This window comes from Chiloscyllium plagiosum, unplaced genomic scaffold, assembly GCF_037043375.1.
Source record: "Chiloscyllium plagiosum isolate Xiang-an unplaced genomic scaffold, Cpla_swu_hap1 HiC_scaffold_22, whole genome shotgun sequence".
Classification (NCBI taxonomy): domain Eukaryota; kingdom Metazoa; phylum Chordata; class Chondrichthyes; order Orectolobiformes; family Hemiscylliidae; genus Chiloscyllium; species Chiloscyllium plagiosum.
In genome coordinates, this window is record NW_028270160.1 from 57231757 (window position 1) to 57259569 (window position 27813).

Here is a 27813-nt window from a genome sequence, read left to right on the forward strand (position 1 = left end):
CTATCTTTATTGAGAAGGTCGTTTTTAAACTAGCTTTAACTAAGCATCCGATCCAATATTCCCTTCCAATACCTAATGCTGGTCAAATTTTAATTGTGGACTTGATAGGTCGAATGGCTGGCTTCCACTCTGTAGGGATTTTATAATTCTAAAAATACTTCACTTTTAGGTCCATTCAAGCCAATGTAAGTTTTTTTCTCCCCCAAAAGATCTGAACAAACCTGAATGAACCTTCAGGGTAAGTGTATTTGAAAACCAAAAATATCCTTATTCAAAAAAATTGCTGGTCCTGAGAAATTCCCCTCTTGAATCTTGGATACTGATTACATGAGAATTCCACATGATTGGGATCCAGATAATGGGGCCTTTACTATTTATATAAATTGGAGAAAACAGCTTGGAGTATTCCTATGTCAAATACAAACAGCTGGTCTTGAGGATTTCAGATATTCCAAATAGCTATACTATCAACCAAATCAAGATAATCAGTTAAGCTTGTAATTGCCAGAAGTGGTACACATTCTTCCATTGGGACCCATTGTCTACAAGCAAAAGGAATATGTTCAAGCCCTGCCCCTATTCCTTGAATTAACCAGGTGCCTGGGAACCTACTGCTGTCCGCTGCTTTCTGTATGGCAATGCCTCAGCCAGAGATGACATGCCAACCAATCAGCGCTCTTTTATTCTGTCAAGTTTTCTTGAAATGCATGGCTACTACCATTTTGTGATGTATTGTCTACAGACAGGCAAACAGCAAAACAAAAACAGGCACCCCGCATCCATTCTCAGTGGCAAAGGAAACAAGGTGGCTTTCATAAAGTCATAGAGATATACAGCACAGAATCAGACCCTTCAGTCGAACTCATCCATGCCAACTAGATATCCTAACCTAATAGAGTCCCATTTGCCAATACTTGGCCCATATCCCTCCAAACCCTTCCTATTCATGTACTCATCCAGATGTCTTTTAAATGTAGTAATTGTACTAGCCTCCATCACTTCCCATGGCAGCTAATTCCATAGATACACTACCCTCTGTGTGAAAAGTTGCCCCTTATGTCCGTTTTAAATTTTTCCCCTCTCACCTTAAACCTATGCCCTCTAGTTCTGGACTCCCCCACCCCAGGGAAAAGACCTTGTCTATTTACGCAATCCAGGCCCCTCATGATTTTATAAACCTCTATAAGGTCACCCCTCAGCTTCCAACACTCCAGGGAAAACAGTCCCAGCCTACTCAGTCTCACCCTATAGCTCAAATCCTCCAACCCTGGCAACATCCTTATAAATCTTTTCTGAACCCTTTCAAGTTTCACACCATCCTTCTGATAGGAAGGAGACCAGAATTGCACACAATAAGAACACAAGAACTAGGAGCAGGAGTAGACCATCTGGCCCTTCGAGCCTGCTCCACCATTCACTAAGATCACGGCTGACCTTTTCGTGGACTCAGCTCCATTTACCTGCGCTCTCACCATATCCCTTAATAGTCCAAAAGTGGCCTAACCAATGTCCTGTGCAGTAACAACATGATCTTCCAACTCCTATACTCAATGCTCTGACCAATATTTGCCAGAGAGAAGCAGGAATTTCTTTTAATGGGTGGGGGGCGTCATTAATCTTTGGTACTCTTTACAGCAGTAGGCTGGTTCATTCACATATTCAAAGTCGTCAGGCAGTTTTTTTTTGATCCTCAAAGGAACCAATAATTGTGGGGCATGAGAGGGGGTGTAACAGGAAGGGCTTTTCCCCGAAACGTCGACTCTCCTGCTCCTCGGATGCTGCCTGATCTACTGTGCTTTTCCAGCACCACCCTCTCAACTCTGATCTCCAGCATCTGCAGTCCTCACTTTTGCTGGTGCAGTGGGAAAGTTGAGTTCAGGCCACAATCAGACATTCCATGGTCTTATTGAATGTGTGTGGGGGTGTGAAGGGCTAAGTGGCCCACGTCTACTCTTATTTTGTCAACCTGGTGATTCGAGTGGTTCTGAGCTTGACTACTTTGAAGGTCATTGGGAAATGTGACCAAAAATGAACAGCTCCCCAAGGCCAAAAAGAGGGACTTCCAACCAGCCCTTACCCTGAATCCAACCCACAGCCCAACTCTGCCACATTTGAATTCTAAAATGCATATTTTCTGTCCAAAGTCTTTCTCTACAGCAAATGCAGCAGAGATGACCATGGTACACCGGTGCCACCCCAGGTGATGCTGAATGCAGGCTTGACCATCATGGTGCAAACCAATGTCTTACAAGACTGGATGCAATAAGAGAGTCAAACTGTGCAATTAAAAATCCACCCGCTCACCTCAAACCATCAGCGAAGCAAAACAAATCCGGCAACCAGAGAAACAAACTGAGCATTCGCTCCGACTCCGTACCATCCCCGACCGCCTCAAAGTTCCCGGGCTTTTACTGCCCCGCCCCCACCATCAGGCTCCGCCCCGTCTATTTTGTGGGGAGGTCCCAAGCGTCAAGCCCCGCCCCCGTCAACATGCCGCGCCCCAAGGCGGGATCCCGCGGTCAAGACCTCGCCCCCTTCTTCGCCACGCCCCCGACACCGCCACGCCCCGCCCATATCCTCTGCCGCTGAGCTCCGGCGATTCGCGCCTTTCTCGTTGGCCACCTAAGCGCTGGGCGAAGGACCCCAGTGCGCTCGGCCGTCCTGATTGGCTCCTTTGAATCCAAATGGCGGCGCGGATTGGCTGAAGGTTTGAATCAGGGAGGGGGCGGTTGGACGGAGCGAGCGGCGTTCAAACTGCGGCGGGAGCGGGCACAAGCAACGAGTGTTGCTGTCTCAGTCAACCCAGCGCCGCTCGGCCTTCTCCAGCATCCCTTCACCCACGCACAGCCTGCAGGTTCGTCCCGGCCGCTGATGGGACGCAGGAACAGAACCACCTCCCGGGTGATCCAGTGCCGTCCCCGGGGGTCTGAGGGGTTTGGGGGGGGTGCAGAGTAGAGAAGAGAGACCTCAGGGCCGGCCTGTAAGTTGGGTCTGGGCCTCCTGGATGTGCCTCCTGGTAGTGCTGTTGGGGGGGGGGGTAGTTCGGCTAACTTCTGGAAGCCCCATGTGAAGCTCTTTGAACTTTACAGTTCCAACACCTGTAGCTGTTAAGTGTCTTTGTTTAATTCTGTTTTTGAAGAGTTAATTAATCTCGTTAGGTCAGAGGGGATTTAACAGCTGTATCATCAGATTACAGTGTAGTGAGACCGATCTCCAGCATTTATTGTTTTCATTAACTAGGCACGATTTGAAATAATTGGTTCAGAGGCCAAGTAAGTAATTTTTCGCATTCAAACCCTTTGTGAGGATGGTGAGCTAGTACCTGAAGTGGAGATACCCATGTTGGACTGGGGAGTACAAAGTTAAAAATCACACAACACCCGGTTATGGTCCAACAAATCCGTTGTACTATAACCTAGTGTTGTGTGATTTTTAACTTAGTTCCTGAAAGGTGAGGCACTATTACCTATAAAGCTACAGACCAAGAGTTAGAAAAATGGTCACCATTCCAGTATTAAAGAAGGGTCCTATCATGTTCGAAATATGAAACTTTCTTTCTCAACAGATACTGCCAGACTCTGAGTTTTTATTAAACATTCTCTATGTCCACAGTACTTTGCTTTTGGTAGCTAAAGATGGCATAAGGCTTGAGGGCTCATGGCTGTTGAAGATATGCTTAACTAAATGGTTTCTTATATGAAGTAAAGGCTCATAAAAGCAAGGGAATTACGGTGAACCTTTAAAGCTGGTTTAACTTAAATATATTATGTATGTAGCATATTTTTATGAAGGATGTTACAGCAGGTTGATAATGGTTTCAATCATAAATGTCTTAAGTGAGAAGGATGTAGTATAGGAGCTGTATTTTTTTCTTGAGTAGAGAGGGTTGAGAGGAGATTTAATAGGTGCTTTTAATCATGAGTCTAAATTAAATTGATAGGGATGAACTGTTCCTGGAGGAAGGATGGCTGATTTTAAGGTGATTTGTAAAGGAAGCAACAGTGACATGAGGAAGAACCTTTACTTCTCCAATGAAAGATTAAAATCTGGAATGCAGTTACCTGAGAATGTGGTGAAAGCAGTCTTAATTATAGCTTTTGGAAGAGATTTTTTTTTTTCTGAAGAGAAATTGAGAAAAATGACCTGATGTGACTAGCTGTTATGGACACCTGCTGCAAACATGTGCATGAATGTCTATTTCCATCCCACCCTATGTTATCACCATTCTGAAGTTATTTGTTTCTATGAATTAATGTAATGGCTAGAAAGGCTGTTGGAATGTAGGTGTGGACAATCCGGTTATTTCATGCACCAGCTTTGTGACCTGCTTTGGACAGCATATGTTTTAATGTGAGCTTTGGTATGTTTAGCTATGATGTCTACCTCACCTCATTGGCCCTTACCACAGACGTTCAATTGTGAAGAATATGCATAACTCAAGGTAGCAAGTTTAATTATTCCTCTAATTTGGTTGGGTGCTTTAGAGAGTCCAAGACTGTCAGTCTGGAGAAATTCTGATTTTCTTGCTGCAGTTGCTGATTTTAAGTTCATAACTTTACTGCTTGCAATTTTTTTCAAAGTATAGAACAGATTGATAACATTCAATTATCTGTATTTCAACAGGCCATCTGACTATTACATGCCTGGAAGCTGCAAAGATCAACGTCCTCTGTACTGAAGTTATTGCTGAAAGATTTAACCTGGGACTTTTGCCTGTTAATACGGGTAAGTTTTCTGATATTTCATCATTTTAACCACTTGTAAATTCTTCACCTGTCTCGTAATGCTGCAAATTTCTGAAGTTTTCTTCAAGATTTACAAGCAACTATCTCAACGACAATGAGATGGTGTAGTCTTGGGGAAACTAGAATGCATGACAACCAAGACTTTCATCCAAGTCAAACATGATTCCTTTATTTTCCCTCTGTTATAATTATCACCAGACTGTAGCACCATTCACTTTATATTTGGTACATAACATGTCAGACAAGTTATGGGCCGTTTCAAGGATAACGGACCAAGGTTCTTAAAGCCAACTGCTTATATACAACCAAAGGAATAGGGAAGCGGTTAAGAACGAGCCTCAATGATTCCTTGGCACACTGCAATAACTGATTCCGTTTACCAAAGGGAGTAAATTGTACAGTGTAATCCGAAATAGTGTCAATGCAACTAAACTGCAGTACAGTTCAAGCAATAAATGCCAGTGCTCCACATGTGAGAGCTACTTGGCAGTCAGGCTGCATCTCAAGAGAATGAATGTGAGGTAACAGAATCATCAGCTACCACTAGAAAGTAAACAGGAGGAAGCATGATCTGAAATTGTTGAATCCTGAGGGCAGAATTAAGATGACATGACTGGAAGCCCAGTCACTACTGAGCAGAGATGTTCTACAAAGTGATTACCTAAACTGCATTTGGCTACTGTATCATCAGCGGTGAGTGCATCATACTTAATTGCATGTACAAGTAAATTGCTACTTGACCTGGAATGAGTATTTGGGACCCGAGAAGGAAGAAGATAAAAGTGCAGGTGGTGAATCCTCTGCCCTTGTGTTGGATGGGCATAGATGATTGTGAGCCTGTCACTCAGAGGAAACAGTTCTTTTAGATTTCTTGAAGGGAAGGGGGAGGTGAATTTGTATGGTCACAGCATAATGCTGGGTAAAGTGGGAAAAGGTGAAGAATGATCTGAATAAAAGGTGAAGACAGGTTAATGAATTCCAGATGAGGTAAAAGTAAGCAAAAGTGAGGTGATGTTGGGACTTGTTGGTTAAGAAACGCAAGATCCTCAAATTCAACCTCAAGAAACCAAACTAATAACTTTTTGTATTTTTGCAGTATCTCTGTAATGTAAAACACAAAGGGCTTCTGGCTATAATTGAATGCGGAGTCATATAGGACATGATTAACAGCTTAATCATACAGGTTGGATTTAAGCAACCTCTGAAAGAGAGAAAGGTTACCGCAGGAAATTTTGAAGCTTAGTGCAGGCAGTGGAAGGCATGGCTACTGTTTAAATCTCAGTTCTTAAATTCTCAGCATAGGATGAGGCCCCCAATTAGTCCATAGTATCTGCACTGGCATTTGAAATGAGCAATTTACTTAGTTCTGTGCTCCTGCCTTCTTGTAGGAAAGGAACAATTTAATCCCTCTTTTTTCATGTCTTGATTGAAGTGTGTGGTAGTGGCAGTTATCAGACTGTGCATTCAGACCGTAAGGATTTTTCTCATTATTTTTGCTTTTTTTATCATTACTTTAAATCTATGCCCTCATGTTCTCCATCAATTCGTGAGTGGAGATAGCTTCCCCTTCAGTAATCTGTCAACTCCTCATGGTTTTGAGTACCTCAAGAGTCCTGAGGAATTTTATAATATGAGAAAGCAGCCCTGTGACCCATTGTATCCACACTGCTCATCTTACACCTATCCTCCTTAATTCCCTCTTCTGGCATTTGGCCTACATTTAGATATTCATTTCAATACTTCCATGTTGTGATTGTTCCTGTCTCTCCCAGTCTCTCAAATGCTGAGTTCCAGAAATCTATCACTCTTGGTGAAAAATATTTCCTTGAAATTCCCCTCAACCTCCTGCCCTTACCATGTGCTTTTGTTCCTTGTTTATTTACCCCTTTACTAAAAGGAAATCTATCTTCCTATTTACTGTCTTTTATCCTCGTAATTTTGTACACCACAATCAGGTTTTCCCCTCAGCCTTGTCAGCTGTAACAAAAGCAACTCCAGCCTGTATAGTCTATCTTTCTTAGTTGAATCAATCCAGCCCAAGCCACATCTTGGTGAATCAAGTTCACATTCTCTCTAGTGCAATCCTGTTGTATAGTGATCAGAATTGCAATAGTGCTCCATCTGCTCCAATGAACATCTTGTACACCTCCATTGTAACTTCACTGCTGTATTCAATATCTTGACTTAATAAAAACAAGTCCAGGTAAACAATTCTTTATCTGAAATCGTCGGGGCCAGCAGTTTTTCGGATTTTAGAATTTTTCGATTTTCAGAATAAGTTACAGTTTGGTGAAATTTTTTCAAAATCTTACCGGAGAAGCAGACTTACTAAGTAAAATAGGCCTTGAGAGAGAATGGAGGCCTGCTGGTGCTGGGCCACGCCCCCCAGTGACACGCATCAAGTGGGTGTCGGCTTGGTTTAACTGTTTGCACACCAAATAACCTTGTTAATGAGAAAAATACTTCACAAAAAAACCTCTGGACTTTGGAGCTTTTCGGATTTTGGGATTTCAGATAAAGGATTGTCTATCTGTGTTCCAAATGCTGCCTTGTCCTGTTACTTCAAGAATGTATTAAAATGCACAAGTGTCCCTCTGAACCTCTGTATTTGTGCCTTACCCTTCAGCGTGTCCTCTCTTGCTTTGTTAGATCTCTCAAAATAGCATCATGTTATACTTCTCGGGGTTAAATTCCACCTGTCACTGTTCAGCTTGTCTCATCACCGCATCTATATCAGAGTCAGTGTGGTGCTGGAAAAGCGCAGCCGGTCAGGCAGCATCCAAGGAGCAGGAGAGTTGACAATTTGGGCATAAGAAGGGCTGTTCTTTTCCAGCACCACACTGTTCAATTCTGATCTCCAGCATCTGCAGTCATCACTTTCTCCACCTTATCTATGTCATCCTAGTTGAAAGCTTTTCTCCTTGCTATTTACTGCACTACCAGTTTCTAACATCTATACTTGGTGATTGTGTGTCCTACGTTCATGTCCAGATCATAATCCCAGATAGTTTCTGGACTAGCACTAAACTCTGGTACGCCACTAGGCATAGTCTCAAAAGCAATTTTGGCCACTACCACCTTCTTGCTTTACTCCTTGGGTTCAATTTGCCAAATTGCCCTGGCTGTTGCTGCTTTGGTTAGTCTGGCAAATGACACCTTGTCAAACATCTTACTGAAGTCTGTAGATACTAACAACTTACTGCTGTCATCTGCACACCTATTCACTTCCTCAAAAAATGCAATCAAACTTGTCAGATGTGATTTCTCCCTGACAAATCCATGATGGTTATCCTTGATTAATCCATGCCTCTTTCGATGGAAATTAATTCTGTCCCTTAAAATTTTTCCAGAAGTATCTCTCCCACTGAGACTCGCTGGCTGATAATTCCATGGTTTACCTCTACTTCTTGAATAATGGTAGCACATTAGCTGTCCTCAAATCTTCTGGAAACTCTCCTGTGGTGAGAGGATTTGATTCTTAGAATATGGGCCCCTGCAATCTTCTCCTTTGCCTCCCATAGTAGCCTGGGATACATCTCATCTGAGGAAAACAGTCCTAATTTGGCCTATCTGTCCACATATGTCTCTCCTCTCTGGAACCATTCTTGTGAATCTCTACTGCACATTCTCAATACGTTCATATCTTCCCTAAAGTACAATGCTTGAAACTGGGTACGATCTCTGACTGAGCATATACAACTTCTCCATGACTATTCGAATGTATTTCTTTCTGAAACTCTCCAATTTGTTCATACTATTCCTATAATGTGGATCCCAGAACTGTACACCACCCTCTAGCTGAGGTCTAATAAGTATCATGTATGAGTTCAACATCACCTCCTCATTTAGTACACTGTACTTATGTACAGTATTTTAATTTTGATTAATATTAATTGCTCTCCCAATCGGTCCAACACTCTAAATGACATACATATGTATATGTCAGAGTCCTTCACCTCCTGTGCCCTTTTTTAGAATTGTTCCCTTAATTTTGTTTGTCCCTGTTCTTCCTAACACTATGTACGACCTCACATTATTTTCTCATTGAACTTTGGCTGCTTGTCTTTCCATTTTACCAACCTGTTTAGGTCCAATGAAGTTTTGCACTTTTCTCCTTTATGGTTGAGAATGCTCCCAGTTTTGTCTCCTATATAAACTTTGTGCACAGGCACAATTCAAAAGTCTAGGTCAATAATATCAAGATTAGGGAGGATACTGACCCCTTGGGAACCCTGTTCCAAATCTTCCTTCAGCTCCAAAAGTATTTGGGAATCAATTCTGTTTACTATCATTGACCAATAGTATATCCATGTTGCTACTAGACCCCACATGCTCTCACTTTCTTCTAGGCAGCACTATTAAATGCCTTTTTCAGAATCCATGTACATTATATCAAGTGCATGCCCTCAGCAATGCTGTTAACTTGCTGGAAGCTCTTCAATAGTTTTCAGCAACCTGATTTTCCGTTGGAAATTCATGCTATTTTCATAAATTGCATGGACAAATGCAAGTTTATCAATTTAGTTCTGAATTATTATTTCTGGAAGTTTCCCCACCACCAAATTTAAACTAACCAGCTTGTATTTGCTGTAAATTGAAGATGCTGAAGAAGAGGCAGTTACATAAGTACAGTTATCAGGAGATTGTGGAGTTGAAAGAACAGCAATAGAGAATTGTGGAAGTCATTGCCAGCCAGATAAAAACGATTATGAAGACTTTAGTTGAGTCATTGTTCAACTGGTGCAAACACAGCTACAAGCCTTTTGCTCAATCTTGTTGGTGCTAGAAAAGTCTAATCAGCCTAATCCTATTTTCCTGCTCTTAGTCCCTAACCCTTTAGACTAGAGCACCTCAAGGACATGTCAGTGTTTTTTTTTAAATATAGTGAGGGTTTCTGCTTTTCATGTTTAGTGAACTCCAGAGACCCCTTCCCACCTCTCTGGATTTAAAGCAAAACCTAATCTAATTGATTAAATTTGTCTCAATCAGCTGATCCAATCTCTTGACATTGTTAAAATTCTCCACGCCAGTCAACAACCTTAAATCTCCCCTCCCTTCTGGTGATCGCATTCTTTGTGATGTTACGACCAAAACTGTAAGCAGTACTATAGCTGCAGTCTGTATAGTGCTTTCAACAGTTCTAGTGCAAGCTTTCTGCACATAGATATTAGTCTTCGGTCAATGAAGAAAAGCATCCTTGACTAGCTTACCTAGTTGGGTCCATTACCTTTGTTACCTTTGTGGGTCCATTGATGCTTCAAGACTCTCAAGAATCCTTCCATTATTGCATATTTCTCCTTCTGAAATGTAACTTCACGTTTCTCTGGGTTAAGACCAGAAGCTACAGGAGCAGAACTAGTTAATTTGGCCCATTGAGTTTGCTCCACATTTCGATCATGACTGATGTGTTTTTCTCAACCCCATTCTTCTGCCTTCCATAGTGATCCTTAATCCCCTTACTAATCGAGCCTATTTATCAGTCTTGAAGGCACGCAATGACTTGACCTCCACGGCCTTTTGTGGCAATGAGTACCACAGACTCATCACCCCCTGGCTAAAGAAATTCTCCTCATCTCCATTCTCAATTGTCAGCCTTCCACTCTGAGGCTCGTGGAAACATCATCTTCTTCATGACCACTCTATCCAGACCTCGCGGCATTCTTCAGTTTCAATCTGATCTCCGTTTAGTCTATCAAGTGCAAACCCAAATTCCTCAAACTCTCATGACAAGCCCTTCAGGATTATTCTTGTAAACCTCCTCTGTTCCACTTCCAGTGCTAGTACATCCTTCCTTATATACAAGGACCAAAACTGTTCATTATATTCCAAATGTGGCCTGACCAGAACCTTATACAGCCTCAGCAATACATCTCTGCTCTAATATTCTCGTCCTCTTGAATTGAATGCTAATACTGCATTTGCCTTCCTAATGGTCAGTTGATCTTGCATGTTAAGCTTGAGAATCCTGAACTAGGACCTCAAAATCCCTTTATGCTTAAGATTTCCACCATTTAGAAAATAATCTATGCCTCTATTCTTCCTCGCAAAGTGTGTAACCTTCCATCTTCCTGCATTGTTTCCATCTGCCACCTCTTTGTCCACTCTCCTAGCCTTAGTTCTTCTGCAGCCTCCTCACCGTTACCTGGCCTTCCACTTATCTTTGTTGCTAAGTTTGCAGATGAAACAATGCCCTCGGTTTGTTCATTTACGTATAATGTGAATAGCTGTGATTACAACACTGCCCCCTGCGAACTGTACTTATCACTGGCTGCCATCCTGAAAAAGAGCTGAAAATGTGTTGCTGGAAAAGCGCAGCAGGTCAGGCAGCATCCGAGGAGCAGGAGAATCGCCGTTTCGGGCATGAGCCTGAAGAAGGGCTCATGCCCGAAACGTCGATTCTCCTGCTCCTTGGATGCTGCCTGTCCTGCTGCGCTTTTCCAGCAACACATTTTCAGCTCTGATCTCCAGCATCTGCAGTCCTCACTTTATCCTGAAAAAAACCCCATTATCCTTACCTTCTGCTAGTCAGCCAATCCTCTATCCATGTCAATACCTTGTTCCTGACACCAAGGGCTCTATGGTATTTATCGGCTTCCTGTGCTTACTTTGTCAAAGGCCTTCTGGAAATACAAATATCTGTGGATCATGTTCACTGGCTGATCTTTGTCTAACTTGCTTGATCCCTTTTTAAGAATTCTAACTGATTTGTTAGGCATGACCTCTCCTTGATAACTGCCCTATAGTTTCCTGTCTTCTATCTCCCTCCCTTCTTAATCAGCAGTATTAGATTTGCTATTTTTCAGTCCTCTGAGACCCTTTCTCACTCCAGTGATTCCTGAAAGATGACTTATCCAGCTTCACACCTTTCAACTTCCCCGGCACCACCCCAGTGATGGCCTCTGCACTCACCTCTGCCCCTGATTCCTGAAGTTCTAATTTAAAGTGTGCTCAGTTCATCTGCCATTTCTTTGATACTCATTAATTCTCCAGGCTCACCTTTCAGAGGGCCAGTGCCCACTCTTGCTTCTGGCTTTCTTTTTTATATTTAAAAAAAAAACTGCAATCTTCTGTTGTATTTATGACAAGATTTTCCTTATAGTTCATCATCTTCCTCCAACGCCCCCTTCCCCCACAAAAGCTTTGTTTTAATTGCTGGTTTTTAAAGGCTTCCAATCCTCTAGTTTCCCACTAATCTTTACCATGTTTGTCTGCTTTATCGTTTGCTTTTAAGCTGTTCTTGATTTCCCTTGTTGGCCACAGTTATCTTGTCCTGGACATAATTCTCGATGTCTTTCTTTCCTCTGGTTTTTCAACTGTACCCACACATTCTACACCTTCCAGCTGTATAACACTTGCTATCAATTTCATTTAATTTCTTACTATCAAAGCAACTCTGCCTATCTGCCTGTCCTTTTTTGATAAGGTGTGTATCCTTGGATATTTTATTCTCAGCCCTGATCCCCTTGCAGCCACATCATTTTGATACCTGAAACATTGTACTTGCCAAGTTCAATCTGCGCTACAAGTTCATTTCCTTCGTTTGGTCTGCTGCATGTATTTAAGTAAGGTACCCTCAATCCTGTGTTGACTGCCCCTCTTGTAGTTTTTCCCTTACCTGCTGTGTCTGAGGTTAGATCTTTGAGCCTTTAAATAGTCTCTACCCTATTACTTGTTCTGGAAACTTTAATAACCTCTGCTAAACCCTCCTTCCCTTCAAGGTTTTCCATGCAACTAGAGCTCCCCTCCAATATTGTTTAAAGCCCTATCCATGAGAGTGTCCAGGACTCTGATTCAGGTTAAGTCTGTCTAATCAGAACACATTCCTCCGTCCTCAGTATTAGTGCCAGTGTTCCATGAATTTGAACAAGTTTCTCCCACACATGAGTCATGTTTACCCAACCGCTTCACAGGAGGCTCCCAAGCACTGAGGATGTCACCTAGACAGGGGACGAAACGTCTGCAACACAAATTCCCAGCTCGGTGAACAGAACCACAACAAAGTCCTTAACTTCCTGCTACTGGGTCAACTTTGGATTCATCTTGCCTTCCGTTGCCCTCCATTTTTGCCTGTCTGATGAGCCTGCACTTGGATCCTTGTCAAACCTTGTTAAAACCCATGTAGACCCCACATTGAATTCTTCTTGTTACCTCCATAAAATGCAATCAACGTCATCAGATGTGACCTCCCCACAGGCTGGGGAGTACTTTGTGATAAGAATCAAAAACAATGCCTTTGCACTTCCCTGCGAACAGAAGGAACTTTCTGCTGGTCCTTTACTGGCTGTTGAATCAGGGGTTTGGCAATTTGGAAACAAGTGGAGGGTTTTTTGATTCACTCAAGAGACATGAGCATTACTGGATTGCCACATTTATTGCTTGTCCCTAGTTACCATTAAGAAGGAGGTGGTGAGCTACCTCCTTGAACAGCTCAATCCATGTGTTGTAGGTAGACCTACAATGCCGTTAGGGTGGGAATTCCAAACTTTTGTCCCAGTAACACTGAAGGAATGACTTTCCAAGATAGGGTAGTGAGTACCTTGGAGGGGAAGTTGACTTGAGTGGTTGAGGTGGAGTTGTGTGCAATTAGCATACATTTGAACAATGATGCTTTGTTTCCTGATGGCACAAGGAGCTGCTTGCAGATGAGAAATAGGGGCAGTGGATGGATTCTTAAGTGGACACAAATAATGATGGGGAAGCATGAATAAAATATCTTAAACGTTTTAGAGCACAGAAAGTGGTCCTTTGACCAAGGTATCTGTGCTGGTCATCAACAGCTGTCTATGCTAATACTATTTTCCAGCCCTTGGCCCATAGCATTGCATGCTGTGATGTTTCAAATGTCTTGTGGGTCCTTGCCTCTGTCACGCTTTTTTCAGGCAGAGTGTTCCAGATGCCTGTAAGTTTCTGGCTGGTTTTTCTTTCTTTTCCTCAGATACCCTCTAAACCTTAAAATTGTGTCCCCTGATTATTGACCCCTCAACTGAGGGGGAAAAGTTTCTCCCTGTCTACCTGTGCCAATCAGAAGTGTGTGGAGCTCAATCAGTTCTCTTGTCCACTCCCACCTTTGCCTGCTCTGCTGTCAGGAAAACAATGCCAGTCTCTTCCATTGCCTGAACTGGGATGATTCCATCATATTCTGGTGAATCTCTTCAGTATTCGTTGTGGTATAATGTGGTGGCCAGAACTCTCAGCACTCTCGTTGTGGCCTAACCAGTTACATGCAGCTCCTTTATAACCTCCTCCTTGCTCTTTATATTCAATACTCTTATAAATAAAAGCAGGTATCTCATGCTGCCTTGACCATTTTATTGACCTGTTCTGCCTTCAAGGGTCTGTGGACATGCACACCATGTCCCTCAGACAATATGTATTTCCTAGGGTCCTACAATTGTGCTTGCCATGTTGATACTCAAAATCCATCACCCCTCTCACTTTTTTGGATTAATTGTCATTTGCCACTTTACTCCTGTCTATCCAGTCTGTCTATCTTGCACTGCTGTAGTCCGAATGAATGCAACTCCCATTACCTTTGTCTGTTGTGGGTTTGAGGTTTCGTAGACTAAGGATGTCAGATTTTCTGTGGAAAGGGCATTAGTAGATCAGGTGGATTTTATAATTTGAATTCTGATCCATGAATTGCTATTTCAGAATTCTAATAGCATAGCCACTGTTTATTGTCAGCATTCTTTTGTGAGAGGTGTCAAAATGCTGATTCATTTGTGATCAAAGAACAAATCATTTCAGTGCCTGAAGTAAATTCCTAGAAGGTTAAATTCTGACTGCAAAGAAAGTGTCAGTGCCAGTTCTGTTTTCCTGCATCAATGTTAACTAGAGTTGTCAAGATCTAGTTTCCTATCAAGCCACTTTCTCCAGACTTTCACCCTATTTCTGTTCAGACAGGATCCCACACTGCATGTAGTCCATCCCCCACCCTCTCTGACTGCTGAACTAAATGTTGCCAAACTTCTGCCATTGCATTTCTTCACAACGCTGGGAGTTTTATCATGTTACGTCCCCAAATGTTTGTCCTGAAATGAAATCTTTTGCAATATAAATTTGTAAAGTGAATATTTATACATCTGGTTTTGAAGATTGTTCACGTTCGGAGTTCAAATGTTTGCAGTATTTCAAAACTCATCTGTTTTATTCTGTCATGGAAATCTAATCTCCTGATATTTGTTCGCAGGCTGAATTGTGAACAACAGCATGGAGGATTATGTAAAGATTGAGAAAATTGGTGAAGGTGAGCAATTTCTTTTCTAAGTTGAATCTTTAAGCTGACTTGCAGAATATACAACAGAATGATACGTTGGCTAAAGTTGAAATGTGAACTGCTTATTGTATAACCATGTTCCCTTTGTATATGAAATGCTTTAGTATCGTATCATCCCATCCCTTTTCTTTGCCACTGCAAGCTCTGAGGAAAACATACAAATCATGTTGGCCAATGAAGTCACATCGATTGATGTAAGACTTTGAATTCAGTTGATGCATTAAATGAAATATTTTGCACTCCCACCTCAATTAAATTAGTTTGAAATTTAGGCAGGCGAAGTGTTTGGTTTTTTTTTTGTATTTTTGGTTTTTTTAATTTTTGAGGATGGAGTTTTAGAATGAGACATTTTAATGGGAAGATGGTCAGTACCTGGAGAAATGGGGACTAGTTGATAATATCACTCATGTGGGAGCCAGGAAGGAAGGTGGTTGAGTCATTTGGTAGGAAAAAGATTTGGGGGGAGGTGCTATAAGAGAAGTTGGTACGAAGGGAAGCTATTCATTATCATTGTGAATTTGTATGAAAACTCAACAGCTCATCAATTAGTACAATGTTCTAGCATTGTTCTAGTCATTTTATGAATTCACCAGTGAAGTTATTCAGAGTTTTTACAGTTCATTTAACAGGGTTCTTGTTGGTCAAGGGCAATCTGCGAAAGTCATGAATTTATAAATGACTTCCAGACCTGGAAAAGTCTTGGCAATTTCCAAAAATGCCCAATGTCAGTGGAAAGTCATGCGATTTTATACAAAGAGGTGAGACTTCTAACCTTTTTCCAATGTTTCTTGGTGTCTGCTTGACCACCATTAATTATTTGCTTTACTTCACATATCCAGAACCAGTTTTGCCCACCTATCCAATCTCATTCCTTACCACCAGTAAATGGCTGTTTTGGAAACTGTCAGAGCAACCGCTGTAGTAGGAAAACTAGCTTGTCAAACAGGGATGATGTATATGCCTCCATTCCCCAATCCCAGCTTTCTTAGCTCTATTGTGTGAAGAGAATTTTTGATAATGTCCATTTCAGATACTTTGTTGTGGAAGCAAGGACTTGGTAGATACTTTTTTTCAGAGCGTGGTGAGCAAGGTCAGGAACAAATTCCTGCTGGGGCAGCAATATCTAAAACAGTGTAATAGTTGAGACCTCCTCCTTGCTCAGCTTTCACAAGGCATACTGGAAATTCTTTCTTTAATGTGGGGAAAAGTCACAGAATTTCGTTTTTACTAAAGCTGTAGGAACCTTGAATTTAAGATATTGCTGAACATTTTTAGGTACTTATGGGGTCGTTTATAAAGGGCGTCATAAAACGACTCAGCAGATAGTAGCCATGAAGAAAATCCGGTTGGAGAGTGAAGAGGAAGGTGTTCCCAGCACTGCAATCAGAGAGATTTCCCTTTTAAAAGAACTACAGCACCCTAATATTGTCTGGTGAGTGTACAGAGTTAAATTGAGGTGTACATATTTTTGTATTCAGGTTGCCTGAAGTTAGAATGAAATCGAGACGTCTATGAATATTGCAGACTGCAGTAAATGTTCTAATTTACTCCATTTGGTAAGAATCCACAAGGTTGAGCAATTTGGTTTTGCAGAGTGTGAATGATGCAACAATTTGCAGTTAACTACTCCGGTGCCTAAAGTTGCTTAAGTTAATTGATCAAAAAGATTTGAGAATCTTGGTAACTTGTTAATTTGCAATTTGTTTAAAACTGTTCAAACGATATTATAGTGAATAGGTCATTTGAATAATGGCTGTTTTCTGTATAAAGTGAATATGGTGATGACTATTTCACTTAGGCCGGGTGCACTTTGATTCAGGAGGATCCTGACGTGGATGATACAGAATGATTAATTTGCCAGCGGGAAGGAATGACACCATATTATCAAATTAAATATTGGCTCCTTTTTGGCAACGTTTTTAAATATTTTCTAATCAACTTGTTCAGATATGTTATGACACATTTTTAGAAGATGTGGGTCTTGAAGCCAGCCTCCTGGCTCAGAGGTTGGAAGTTAGCGCTGCACAACAAGCGGTGGTGGTGACAACTTTGTTACGTATTTTTCTTGAAGTCAAAAGCAGGGTTGAATATATTAAGAGGAGGTGCCCTTGAGGGCTATGTTACACTGTCCGGTGAGGAACTGAGTCATATAACCTATGCTGACTTGACTATTGAGGACTTAACCTTTGGTGTAGTGAGTGTAGAAACTGCTAATATTCTCAATGTTACTCACTCTGCAGTATTTCCCCTGAGTAACTGTAAATTATTCCATGGCACTATTCAAAGAGGAGAATAATAGCCAGCCAGTATTCTGTCTAGACTCTCAAAACTAGGGAATTTCTGACATCTATAGTAGTGTACTTCAATCAAGTCTGTCTTTTGTCGAGAAGAGAGAATTTGACGTGAAGTTGCGATGCAAGTTATTATAGCCAAGCAATTAATTCAACTTTTCCCTCTTCTTTAGTCTTCAAGATGTACTAATGCAAGATGCAAGGCTGTACCTTATATTTGAATTTCTTTCAATGGATCTGAAAAAGTATTTGGATTCCTTACCTAGTCGCCAGATGATGGACCAAATGCTAGTAAAGGTATCTGCAATGTTATTTAACTGACTGCCTTAATTGGGTAAGGTGCTCTCCAAAGCATCCACGTCTTTCTTATAATAGGGCGACCAGAACTGGACGCAGTATTCCAAGTGCGGTCTAACCAAAGTTTTATAGAGCTGCAACAAGATCTCACGACTCTTAAACTCAATCCCCCTGTTAATGAAAGCCAAAACACCATATGCTTTCTTAACAACCCTGTCCACTTGGGTGGCAATTTTAAGGGATCTATGTACCTGCACCCCAAGATCCCTCTGTTCCTCCACGCTGCCAAGGATCCTATCCTTAATCCTGTACAAATTTGACCTTCCAAAATGCATCACTTCGCATTTATCCAGGTTGAACTCCATCTGCCGCCACCTCAGCCCACCTCTGCATCCTGTCAATGTCCTGCTGCAGCCGACAACAGCCCTCTATATTGTCAATGACTCCTCCAACCTTTGGGTCGTCTGCAAACTTGCTGACCCATCCTTCAATCCCCTCATCCAAGTCATTAATAAAAATTACAAACAATAGAGGTCCAAGGACAGAGCCCTGTGGAACACCACTCGCCACAGACTTCCAGGCAGAACATTTTCCTTCTATTACCACTCGCTGTCTTCTGTTGGCCAGCCAATTCTGTATCCAGACAGCTAAGTTCCCCTGAATCCCATTCCTCCTGACCTTCTGAATGAGCCTACCATGGGGAACCTTATCAAATGCCCTGCTAAAGTCCAGATACACCACATCCACAGCTCGACCCTCATCAACGTTTCTAGTCACATCCTCAAAGAACTCATAAGGTTTGTGAGGCATGACCTGCCCCTCGCAAAGCCGTGTTGACTGCATTTAATCAAGCCATGCTCTTTCAGATGGTCATAAATCCTATCCCTCAGAATCCTTTCTAACACCTTGCAGACGACAGATGTGAGACTTGCTGGTCTGTAATTGCCGGGGGATTTCCCTATTTCCTTTCTTGAAGAGAGGAATTACATTTGCCTCTCTCTAGTCCTCAGGTACGACTCCAGTGGAGAGCGAGGATGAAAAGATCTTCGCAAGTGGCGAAGCAATTGCATTTCTCGTTTCCCAAAGCAGCTGAGGACAAATCTGGTCCGGGCCTGGCGACTTGTCAATCTTAATGTTTGACAAAATTTTCAGCACATCAGCTTCGCTATCTCTATCCATTTCAGCAAGCACACCTGCTCTTCAAAGGTTTCATTCACTACAAAGTTTGTTTCTTTTGTAAGTTTGACCTAAATTGCAATTCAGCAGTAGACTAATATCAAATTAGAAATTTCCATTCTGCCTTCTCAACCTATTGGTTTTTCTGTTATAATTACGATTTAGGATTTGCTTGACGTTCTTGTACTAACCTGTAAATCCCCTTGAACCTGGTTGAACATTGCGTAAGCTTGGGCACTGCCAAACTTTCTGACGTTGCACCTTTACACACTTTCGAATATTATCAACTGTCTCCCACTAAAGGTGCACATGTAGCTATCATCTTCTCCAAATTACGTTCTGTGCTGTAATCAATGTTTCAGTAACTGACTCTCTCCATTAACACTCGTTCTCATTAGTCTCCCTCTCCTGTCTTGCTTGCTGTTCCTTATATCAATGGCCTGTGCTTGGCTACTTGGTCAATGCTACTTGTTTAATCAGCATAACATTCGGAAAAAGAATATTAATACAGTGATATGATAAATTTCTCCAGGGAGGGATTGTTGTTAAACTGAAGCCACATAGTCCAGACCACTGGGCTTCCTTCCCGAAAGGACACTACTCTGTGAGAAGCTAGGGAAGTGATTGCTGGGCCTTTTGCTGAGATATTTGTATCATCGATAGTCACAGGTGAGGTGCTGGAAGACTGGAGGTTGGCAAACGTGGTGCCACTGTTTAAGAAGTGTAGTAAGGACAAGCCAGAGAATTATAGACCTGTGAACCTGACCTTGGTGGTGAGCAAGTTGTTGGAGAGAATCCTGAAGGACAGGATTTACATGTATTTGGAAAGGCAAAGACTGATTAGGGATAGTCAAAATGGCTTTGTGTGTGGGAAATCATGTCTCACAAACTTGATTTAAGTGTTTTGAAGAAGTAATATAGAGGATTGATGAGGGCAGAGTGGTGATTGTGATCTGTATGGACTTCAGTAAGGTGTTCATCAAGGTTCCCCATGGGAGACTGGTTAGCAAGGTTAGAACTCATGGAACAAAGGGAGAACGAGTTATTTGGATACAGAACTGGCTCAAAGGTAGAGGGTTATTTTTCAGACTGGAGGCCTGTGACCAGTGGAGTGTCACCAGGATCAGTGCTGGGTCCACTAGTTTTCGTCATTTATATAAATGATTTGGATGTGAGCATAAGAGGTACAGTTAGTAAGTTTGCAGTTGATACCAAAATTGGCAGTGTAAAGAACAGCGAAGAAGGTTACCTTAGATTACAACAGGATCTTGATCAGATGGGCCAATGGGCTGAGAAGTGGCAGATGGAGTTTAATTCAGATAAATGCAAGGTGCTGCATTTTGGGAAATCAAATCTTAGCAGAACTTATATATTTAAAGTTAAAATCCTAGGGGCTGTTGCTGAACAAAGAGACCTTGCAGTGCAGGTTCATAGCTCCTTGAAAGTGGAGTTGCAGGTAGATAGGATAGTGAAGGCGGCGTTTGATACGCTTTCTTTTATTCGTCAAAGTATTGAGCACAGGAGTTAGGAGGTCATGTTGCGGCTGAATAAGACATTGGTTAGGCCACTGTTGGAATATTGCGTGCAAATCTTGTCTCCTTCCTATTGAAAGGATATTGTGAAATTTGAAAAGGTTCAGAAAAGATTTACAAGGGTGTTGCCAGGGCTGGAGAATTTGAGCTATAGGGAGAGGCTGAACAGGCTGGGCCTGTTTTCCCTGGAGCGTCGGAGGCTGAGGGGTGACCTTATAGAGGTTTATAAAATCATGAGGGGCATGGATATGATAAATAGACAAAGTCTTTTCCCTGGGGTGGTGGAGTCCAGAGCTAGAGGGCATAGATTTAGGGTGAGAGGGGAAAGATATAAAAGAGACCTAAGGGGCAACTTTTTCACACAGGATGGTACGTGCATGGAATGAGCTGCCAGAGGAAGTAGTGGAGACTAGTAAGATTGCAACATTTAAAAGGCATTTGGATGGGTATATGAACAAGAAGGGTTTGGAGGGATATGGGCAGGTGGGACTAGATTGAGTTGGGATATCTGGTAGTCATGGGCGTGTTGACCAAAGGGTCTGTTTCCAAGCTGTATATCTCTGACTCTGTGACATTAATGAATCGAGAGAGCTTTGACATGAGGTGTGCAGTTCCATGCGTACTTTTACTTATAGCAACATTATTTTTACGATTTACTTTGTGACTACCATGATGAAACTTAAATTCTCATTCTCGTGTATTAGTCTGGCTTTTGGGTAGCTTTCTTGTAAGGTAGTCGCTGGACTACTGTAATGGTATTGTTCTGCGATTCTACTGTATTCATTAGATACTGAGGTCTGTACTTTACAATGGTTTAAATAAAGGGAGGCTTTTCTTGTTTCCTTTTCAATACGATTTCTTTGTGCTGATTCTAGCTGCCAGATACTTCTGATATTTCATTTTTACCTGTTGTTATTCCATCCATCCACTTCCTTGGCTTTGCTCACTTGAGTTCAAGTGCTATATCTGTTCCATTGCGCAATTATTTAAACAGTTTTTTTTTCAGGACTGAATGCTTTCCGCCTCAGTATAAATATTCCAGAACTCTAGATTGAGGGGGGGATCTCATTGAAACTCTCGAATACTGAGAGGCCTGGATAGAGTGGATGTGGCAAAGATGCTTCCACCAGTAGGAGAGACGCATACCCACAAGCCCGACCGCGTGAAGGGCCAACCCTTCAGAATGGAGATGAGGAATGTTTCAGCCAGAGGGTAGTGAATCTGCAGAACTCATTGTTGCAGAAAGCTGTGGAGGCCAAGTCACAGATGTACAGCACAGAATCAGACCCTTCAGTCCAACCTGTCCATGCAGACCAGATATCCCAACCCAATCTAGTCCCACCTGCCAGCACACCCAGCCCATATCCCTCAAAACCCTTCCTATTCATATACCTATCCAGAAGACTTTTAAATGTTGCATTTGTACCTGCCTCAGCCACTTCCTCTGGCAGCTCATTTTATACACACACCACGTGAAAAAAGTTTCCCCAAAGGTCTCTTTTATATCTTCCCCTCACCCTAAACCTGTGCCCTCAAGTTCTGGACTCCACCATCTGCTTGTTCTCCGAGACTGATGGTTATGCACTCATTTATCTAATTGTTCTTCTCTCTCTTTGAACTCTTCACTATCCTTTATTCCTTACCTCCTCTTCTCTCCTCTTCCCTGCCACCCCTACACCTCCAACACCCTATCTTCTGCATAAAATCCTTTTTTTTTCTGAGCTACCATCAGTTCTGAGGAAGGGTCACTGGACGTGAAACATTAACTCTGATTTCCCTCCACAGATGTTGCCTGACCTGCTGAGCTTTTCCACCGATATCTGTTTTTGTTTAAGAACCAGTCTGTTTGTATGCAATGTTACGCATCTTCCACTTTTAGCCAGGGACTATAGATTGTGTTGTTCTTAGAATCCACTTTACATGTTTATTTTGTAAGATGTCATCTTGAGCCCCAAGTATCATTTTATCCATGTTTGTCCTTGTATGAATGCTGCGTGTTTAGTTAATTCATCTTCCTTTTGCTTAAACACATTCTTTCCTAGGATCTCAATTCCCAAGTCTTTGCACTTGTACAATCTTGAGTCTTATCTACTCTGGACTCCTTACATATCCTAATTTTTAAATTTTTATCCTGGATGCTGGTGTTTGTTTTCGCAATTTCAAATGAATGAATACTGCTTTTAAAAGTGCATCCTTACAGGTAATATATTTGCTCCAAAGTTTGGTTTATTAAAAAAATTGTCAGCAATGATGGATACACAGATATTGTGATTAAAAAGTAACTTTTGCACTGCCCGCCACAGCACCTCCAGTCTCCTTGAGCCTCTCCCATCCACTTTTTTTGTTTAAACTTGTTTAGATTGATAAGTGCATGCTAAAGTTCGCTATTGTCTGTATTTCTCCCTGGCCTGTTACTCTGCTACGCAATCAGTTTTGAAGTAAAATGATAGTCTCCTTATGTGGTTTACACCAATTTTCTCTCATGTATTCATGACCTATGGTGATTGATGTGGTTCCTTTCTCTTTTTTCAGAGTTACCTGTACCAGATAACACAAGGGATTGCGTTCTGTCACTCGAGAAGAGTTTTGCACAGAGACTTAAAGCCTCAGAATTTGCTGATTGATAGTAAAGGCGTAATTAAATTGGCTGACTTTGGACTGGCTCGTGCCTTTGGTGTCCCTGTCAGAGTTTATACTCATGAGGTACATGTCCAGTTGTGCAGTTTCTTTGTTCCAGTATATGAATGAATGCAGTTTTAAAGGTTTTCTATTCAAGTTGCTTTAATGATTGCTTTGCGTCTGTTTTAAGTTTCAATAGAATGCCCGTTTATTAAGATTCCTCAATAATTGGACTGGCTGCCGTTTGCTACCATATAGGTCTTCAGCTCTAAATCTTTCCTGGCCCTTTGCATTCTTTGTATCCACTTTACAGATGAAAGCACAGCTATTTGCAAACAGTGTAACACAGATGGTCTAACCTTTCATGCAACTTTTAAATGGGAGTATGTTGATTTCCATCTTTACCTTCATAGATGAGAATTGGAATCTGAAATCTCAGGGAGCCAACATTCTCATAAGTAAAATCAAACATACAGTAAAAGAGGAATAGAATGAATGCTTCAGGTTGATGACCATTTATCAGAACTGGCACTTGGCAATGTAAAGGCTTTAAGCTGGAGAGGACTGGCCAAAAGCAAGATGATCAGCTAGAAGACAGAGGAGATTGAGAAATGGGTAATAGTAAAAGGAAAAACAGCTTTTGTCCCTGTACGCTTCCCATTTATACAGAATACCGATGATAGAAGTTAGTCATGTTGAGTCCAGAGGGCTCGGCAATGCCTTTTCAAATTTAAGTTCTAGGAACAGCATTCCATGTTTGTGATGTACTTCACAGCTTTCAGGACTCCATATGCAATCATATAATTTGGGTCAGAGCCATTGGTCCTTTGATGGCAGCTGTTGGTGGTCTGACCTTCTCTAATACATTGTTTTTTCTTGCTCCAGTACCATCTCACATTATCTTCAGCTTTGTTGTATTCCTAATAAATGAGGGAGGAATTCAGAGCCAGTCTTAACCTGGAGAGGATTTATTCCAGAACAAAGCTTACGGTTTTAAAAACAGGCTTCCTGATTTCACCCATATTCTCTTTTGGATGGGTTCTTCATTTGACACATTTTAACACATATCAATATTTGGGTGTTTAGTCTCTCCACATCCACTGGATCGAAAACTTTTCTGTTTGACCTTTCCTTCCCTATCAGACGATAATGTTCTCAGTTCTAACAAAAGATTATCAATCAGAAATGTTTACACTTTCACTCTCACGCGCTCTTCTTCGCGCGTTGAATTTTTTCAACAAAGTAGTACTTTGCCAGCATTTTAATCTTTCCCATGTAATGTTTCATGGACACATTAACAGTCATCTCTGTGTGCTGTGAAAATATTTGTTTTTCAGTTCCTCTTTCGACAGGGTTTCTAATTCTAAAAACTGTTGTCAGGAACGGTGGCACAGTGGTTAGCACTGCTGTCTCACAGCGCCGGAGACTCGGGTTCAATTCCCGCCTCAGGCGACTGTCTGTGTGGAGTTTGCACGTTCTCCCCATGTCTGCGTGGGTTTCCTCCGGGTGCTCCGGTTTCCTCCCACAGTCCAAAAGATGTGCAGGTCAGGTGAATTGGCCATACTAAATTGCCCGTAGTGTTAGGTAAGGGGTAAATGTAGGAGTATGGGTGGGTTGCGCTTCGGCGGGTCGGTGTGGACTTGTTGGGCCGAAGGGCCTGTTTCCACACTAATCTAATCTAGTTTAAAAAAAAAATCTAATTGAAATATTGATTTCATCATCAGTGCTGAACAGTATTCTGTGGTGTGCCTTACTGTCATTGGGGCCTCCGTTAAATAATGGGAGTTTTACAAGCTAATGGGTAATTGCATGTGTGATTTTTGTTTTCAAAGGTTGTGACACTGTGGTATAGGGCTCCTGAAGTACTCCTTGGTTCTGCCCGTTACTCCACACCAGTGGATATCTGGAGTATTGGCACAATATTCGCTGAAATGGCCACTAAGAGACCTCTCTTCCATGGAGACTCTGAAATTGATCAACTGTTCAGAATTTTCAGGTACATTGAAACAAAAGCACTCCATCTCCATAACAAGGTGCAAGAAGACTTCTGCTTTTGTCTTTCCCCTCATCTCTAGAGTGAGTTATCCATGTTTTCCAAAGTTAGAAGTGCACTGCAAGGAGGAAATGTTCCCTTTTTATAATGGGGCAAAAAAACCTGATATTTACAACATGACAGCAGTCACAGAATTATAGTCATCCAGCATGGAAACAGGCTTTTTGGCCCAGCTCTTCCATGTGACCAGGTTTTTTAAACTGAACTTGTCCCATTGCCTGTGTTTGGCTCCTATCCCTCTAAATAACATGAGTATACAGCATTTCCATCGGCTCAGTCTATCGAAATGGGGAGCTATTTCACATGGCTTAAATCCATTTGTGTCCAGAAAAGTCCTCTATGCCAATCGGTACTATTCATGAGTGACTCAATTTACTGACACCAGTCCATAATCCAGAGGGAACTTGTTTTGAATCAACATCTATATGTTTAGGTTCCTTCTTATGTTCTTTGTTTGAAGTGGTTATGATCAATTCTGAAGGATTGTCCAAAATGATAAGTCTGGAGGATTCTATTGTATTTCCTTGCACTGAGGATAAGTTGTTGAGTGATGCAAGTCACCAGGCAATGTTTTCATTCAAGTGTCTCATGTAGCTCTCTATCATCAAGTTAATTAACATGTTAACTTCATATTTGAAGAGCAGTGAGAATTTAATTTACTTTCTGCATCAGTATTAGTGGTGGAGTAACAAGGAGGTCATCAAGATAATAAAAATTTGGGGTGTTGATGAGATGAATAACTTGGTGCAATTTGAGTCATTGAAAGCCAGTGTAGTAAGGTCTTGTGTCAGATGGATCAGTAAGTCAGTCCGCCCCTTCAGCTGTTTTTGTAATCCTACCTCCATGTTGGCAGTCAATATAAAATCAAAGCAGTTTCTTTATGAAAGCCTTCCTGGAGGTTCAGTTCGAGAGGAGAAAGTGAGGACTGCAGATGCTGGAGATCAGAGCTGAAAATGTGTTGCTGGAAAAGCGCAGCAGGTCAGGCAGCATCCAAGGAACAGGAGAATCAACGTTTCGGGCATAAGCCCTTCTTCAGGAATGAGGAAAGTGTCCAGCTGGCTAAGATAAAAGGTAGGGAGGAGGGACTTGGGGGAGGGGCGTTGGAAATGCGATAGGTGGAAGGAGGTCAAGGTGAGGGTGATAGGCCGTAGTGGGGTGGGGGCAGAGAGGTCAGGAAGAAGATTGCAGGTTAGGAAGGCGGTGCTGAGTTCGAGGGATTTGACTGAGACAAGGTGGGGGGAGGGGAAATGATGTTAGACTTCTGGGGTATCCCAGTATGAAGTGGGTTGGAGGGCCACAATGGACCTTGAGGCAACATTGAAGCACCTTACTGTAATTTTCAAACTTGTCTTGCTTTCTCAGGACCTTGGGTACTCCAAACAATGAAATCTGGCCTGAGGTTGAGGCTTTGCCAGATTACAAGAACACCTTTCCCAAGTGGAAGGCAGGCAGCTTGTCACAAGTCAAGAACATTGATGCAAATGGCCTTGACCTGCTAGCAGTAAGTGGATTTTTACCAATATGTACCCTGTTTTGTCACTATTTTGTATTAGCAGATGTGAAGTCATTCATTTAAATAGTAGTACCACTAGCTAGAACTTTAAATTCCCTGCTATAACTACGTTTGAGCTAAATTTATATGCCCTATGGTAATGGATTCAGATTTTAACAGTTCACTGCTACAATTAGACTATTAATACACATTTGCAGCATATTTTCTGCATTTCTATGAATGCTTTCATTACACAGTCTTCTGTTAACTGGCTGCAATGTTTGCTCATGCTCCAATTATTTGGCAAATTGAATGAAGCCAATTTGCATTGTAATGAGTAAGCTGTATGTAATGATGCAAGAAGCAATTGGGAATAAAATTTGTGCTGATGCGAACCTTTTCAAATATGAAATGTTACCATTTCATAAACAGCAAGCATATTGATGTATTTAGGAATACCACCTGAACTTGTGAAATTCAGAGTTAGCACAATACAGAACTGTCTGTAGTTGTTTTTACAGCCCTGTGTTAGAGAAAAACTGTGCTTTAGAAATAATACTAAGTGTTGGTGATATAATTGCATTACAGCCAACACACATTTTAAAAATTCGCCTTTAACAAACTGGGGACACTTTCTAATCGCGTATAGCGAACTCTTGTTGATGAAACACATTAAAGCAGAATGACCTGCATAAATAAAACAAGACAAACTCCAATGTTTCATTGCAACTTTGACTTGTACAAGCATTTATTTGTTAGAATTTTGAGTTTACAATATTTTCTTTTAAGCTTTGTATGTTTATGGCTACATTCACGTGTACCTGTTAAATTTTGTAAACTAGGTAGTTTGCTTTGCCTAGTGAGAGAACTATCACCTCTGTAATGAAGTATTTGTCTTTTACCAGAAAACCTTGATTTATGATCCTGCTAGAAGAATATCTGCAAAAGAAGCTTTGCGTCACCCGTATTTTGATGACTTGGATAAATCTAGTCTCCCTGCCAATATCCAAAGGAATTAATGGTTGTTGAAAGGTGTGTTGCCTCTTTTGGCAGTTGGGAATCACCAAATGCACCAGGACCACTTTTCTTCACCAACCTTTTAAAAATAAATCCAGCTACAACCATTTGTGTTAAACCTCTGTAGATTTGTCTGTTCATATCTATGTATTTCTTTCCTTCTAACTATTCTATTGTGGCACAATACTGTGTTTTTGTACCTGTATAACTTGTAAATACAAATAAAGGCTTAATGTACACCATATTGCAGGTGGACTAGGTTTTTTACTGATTGGCACTCTCCATGTTCAATTTTTTTTCCATTCTTCATTGGTA

The 27813-nt window shown here is 41.5% G+C and overlaps 1 protein-coding gene across 2 annotated transcripts; it reads left to right on the plus strand.

Moving 5' to 3' along the window:
- Window positions 1-2704: 2704 nt before the first annotated feature.
- On the plus strand, window positions 2705-27740 carry cdk1 (cyclin dependent kinase 1). Of its 2 annotated transcripts, none has more exons than XM_043712324.2 (9): window positions 2705-2854; window positions 4624-4725; window positions 14935-14991; window positions 16297-16453; window positions 17486-17609; window positions 22850-23020; window positions 24769-24932; window positions 26352-26490; window positions 27387-27740. In XM_043712324.2, exons 3-9 carry the CDS (start codon window positions 14955-14957, stop codon window positions 27498-27500), a joined length of 906 nt encoding a protein of 301 aa, XP_043568259.1. In that variant the 5' UTR covers window positions 2705-2854; window positions 4624-4725; window positions 14935-14954; the 3' UTR covers window positions 27501-27740. The 2 variants fall into 2 exon arrangements, with proteins under 2 accessions (XP_043568259.1, XP_043568262.1); XM_043712327.2 differs by lacking the exon at window positions 2705-2854 and adding an exon at window positions 3129-3272.
- Window positions 27741-27813: the final 73 nt, after the last annotated feature.

Bases quoted from the DNA above. Each gene is read 5' to 3' on its own strand.
- cdk1 (XM_043712324.2), top strand. From the start codon at position 14,955: ATGGAGGATTATGTAAAGATTGAGAAAATTGGTGAAG. The intron at 16,454-17,485 runs GTGAGTGTACAG...CCTCTTCTTTAG, and splicing joins CAGCACCCTAATATTGTCTG to TCTTCAAGATGTACTAATGC. The intron at 26,491-27,386 runs GTAAGTGGATTT...GTCTTTTACCAG, and splicing joins ATGGCCTTGACCTGCTAGCA to AAAACCTTGATTTATGATCC.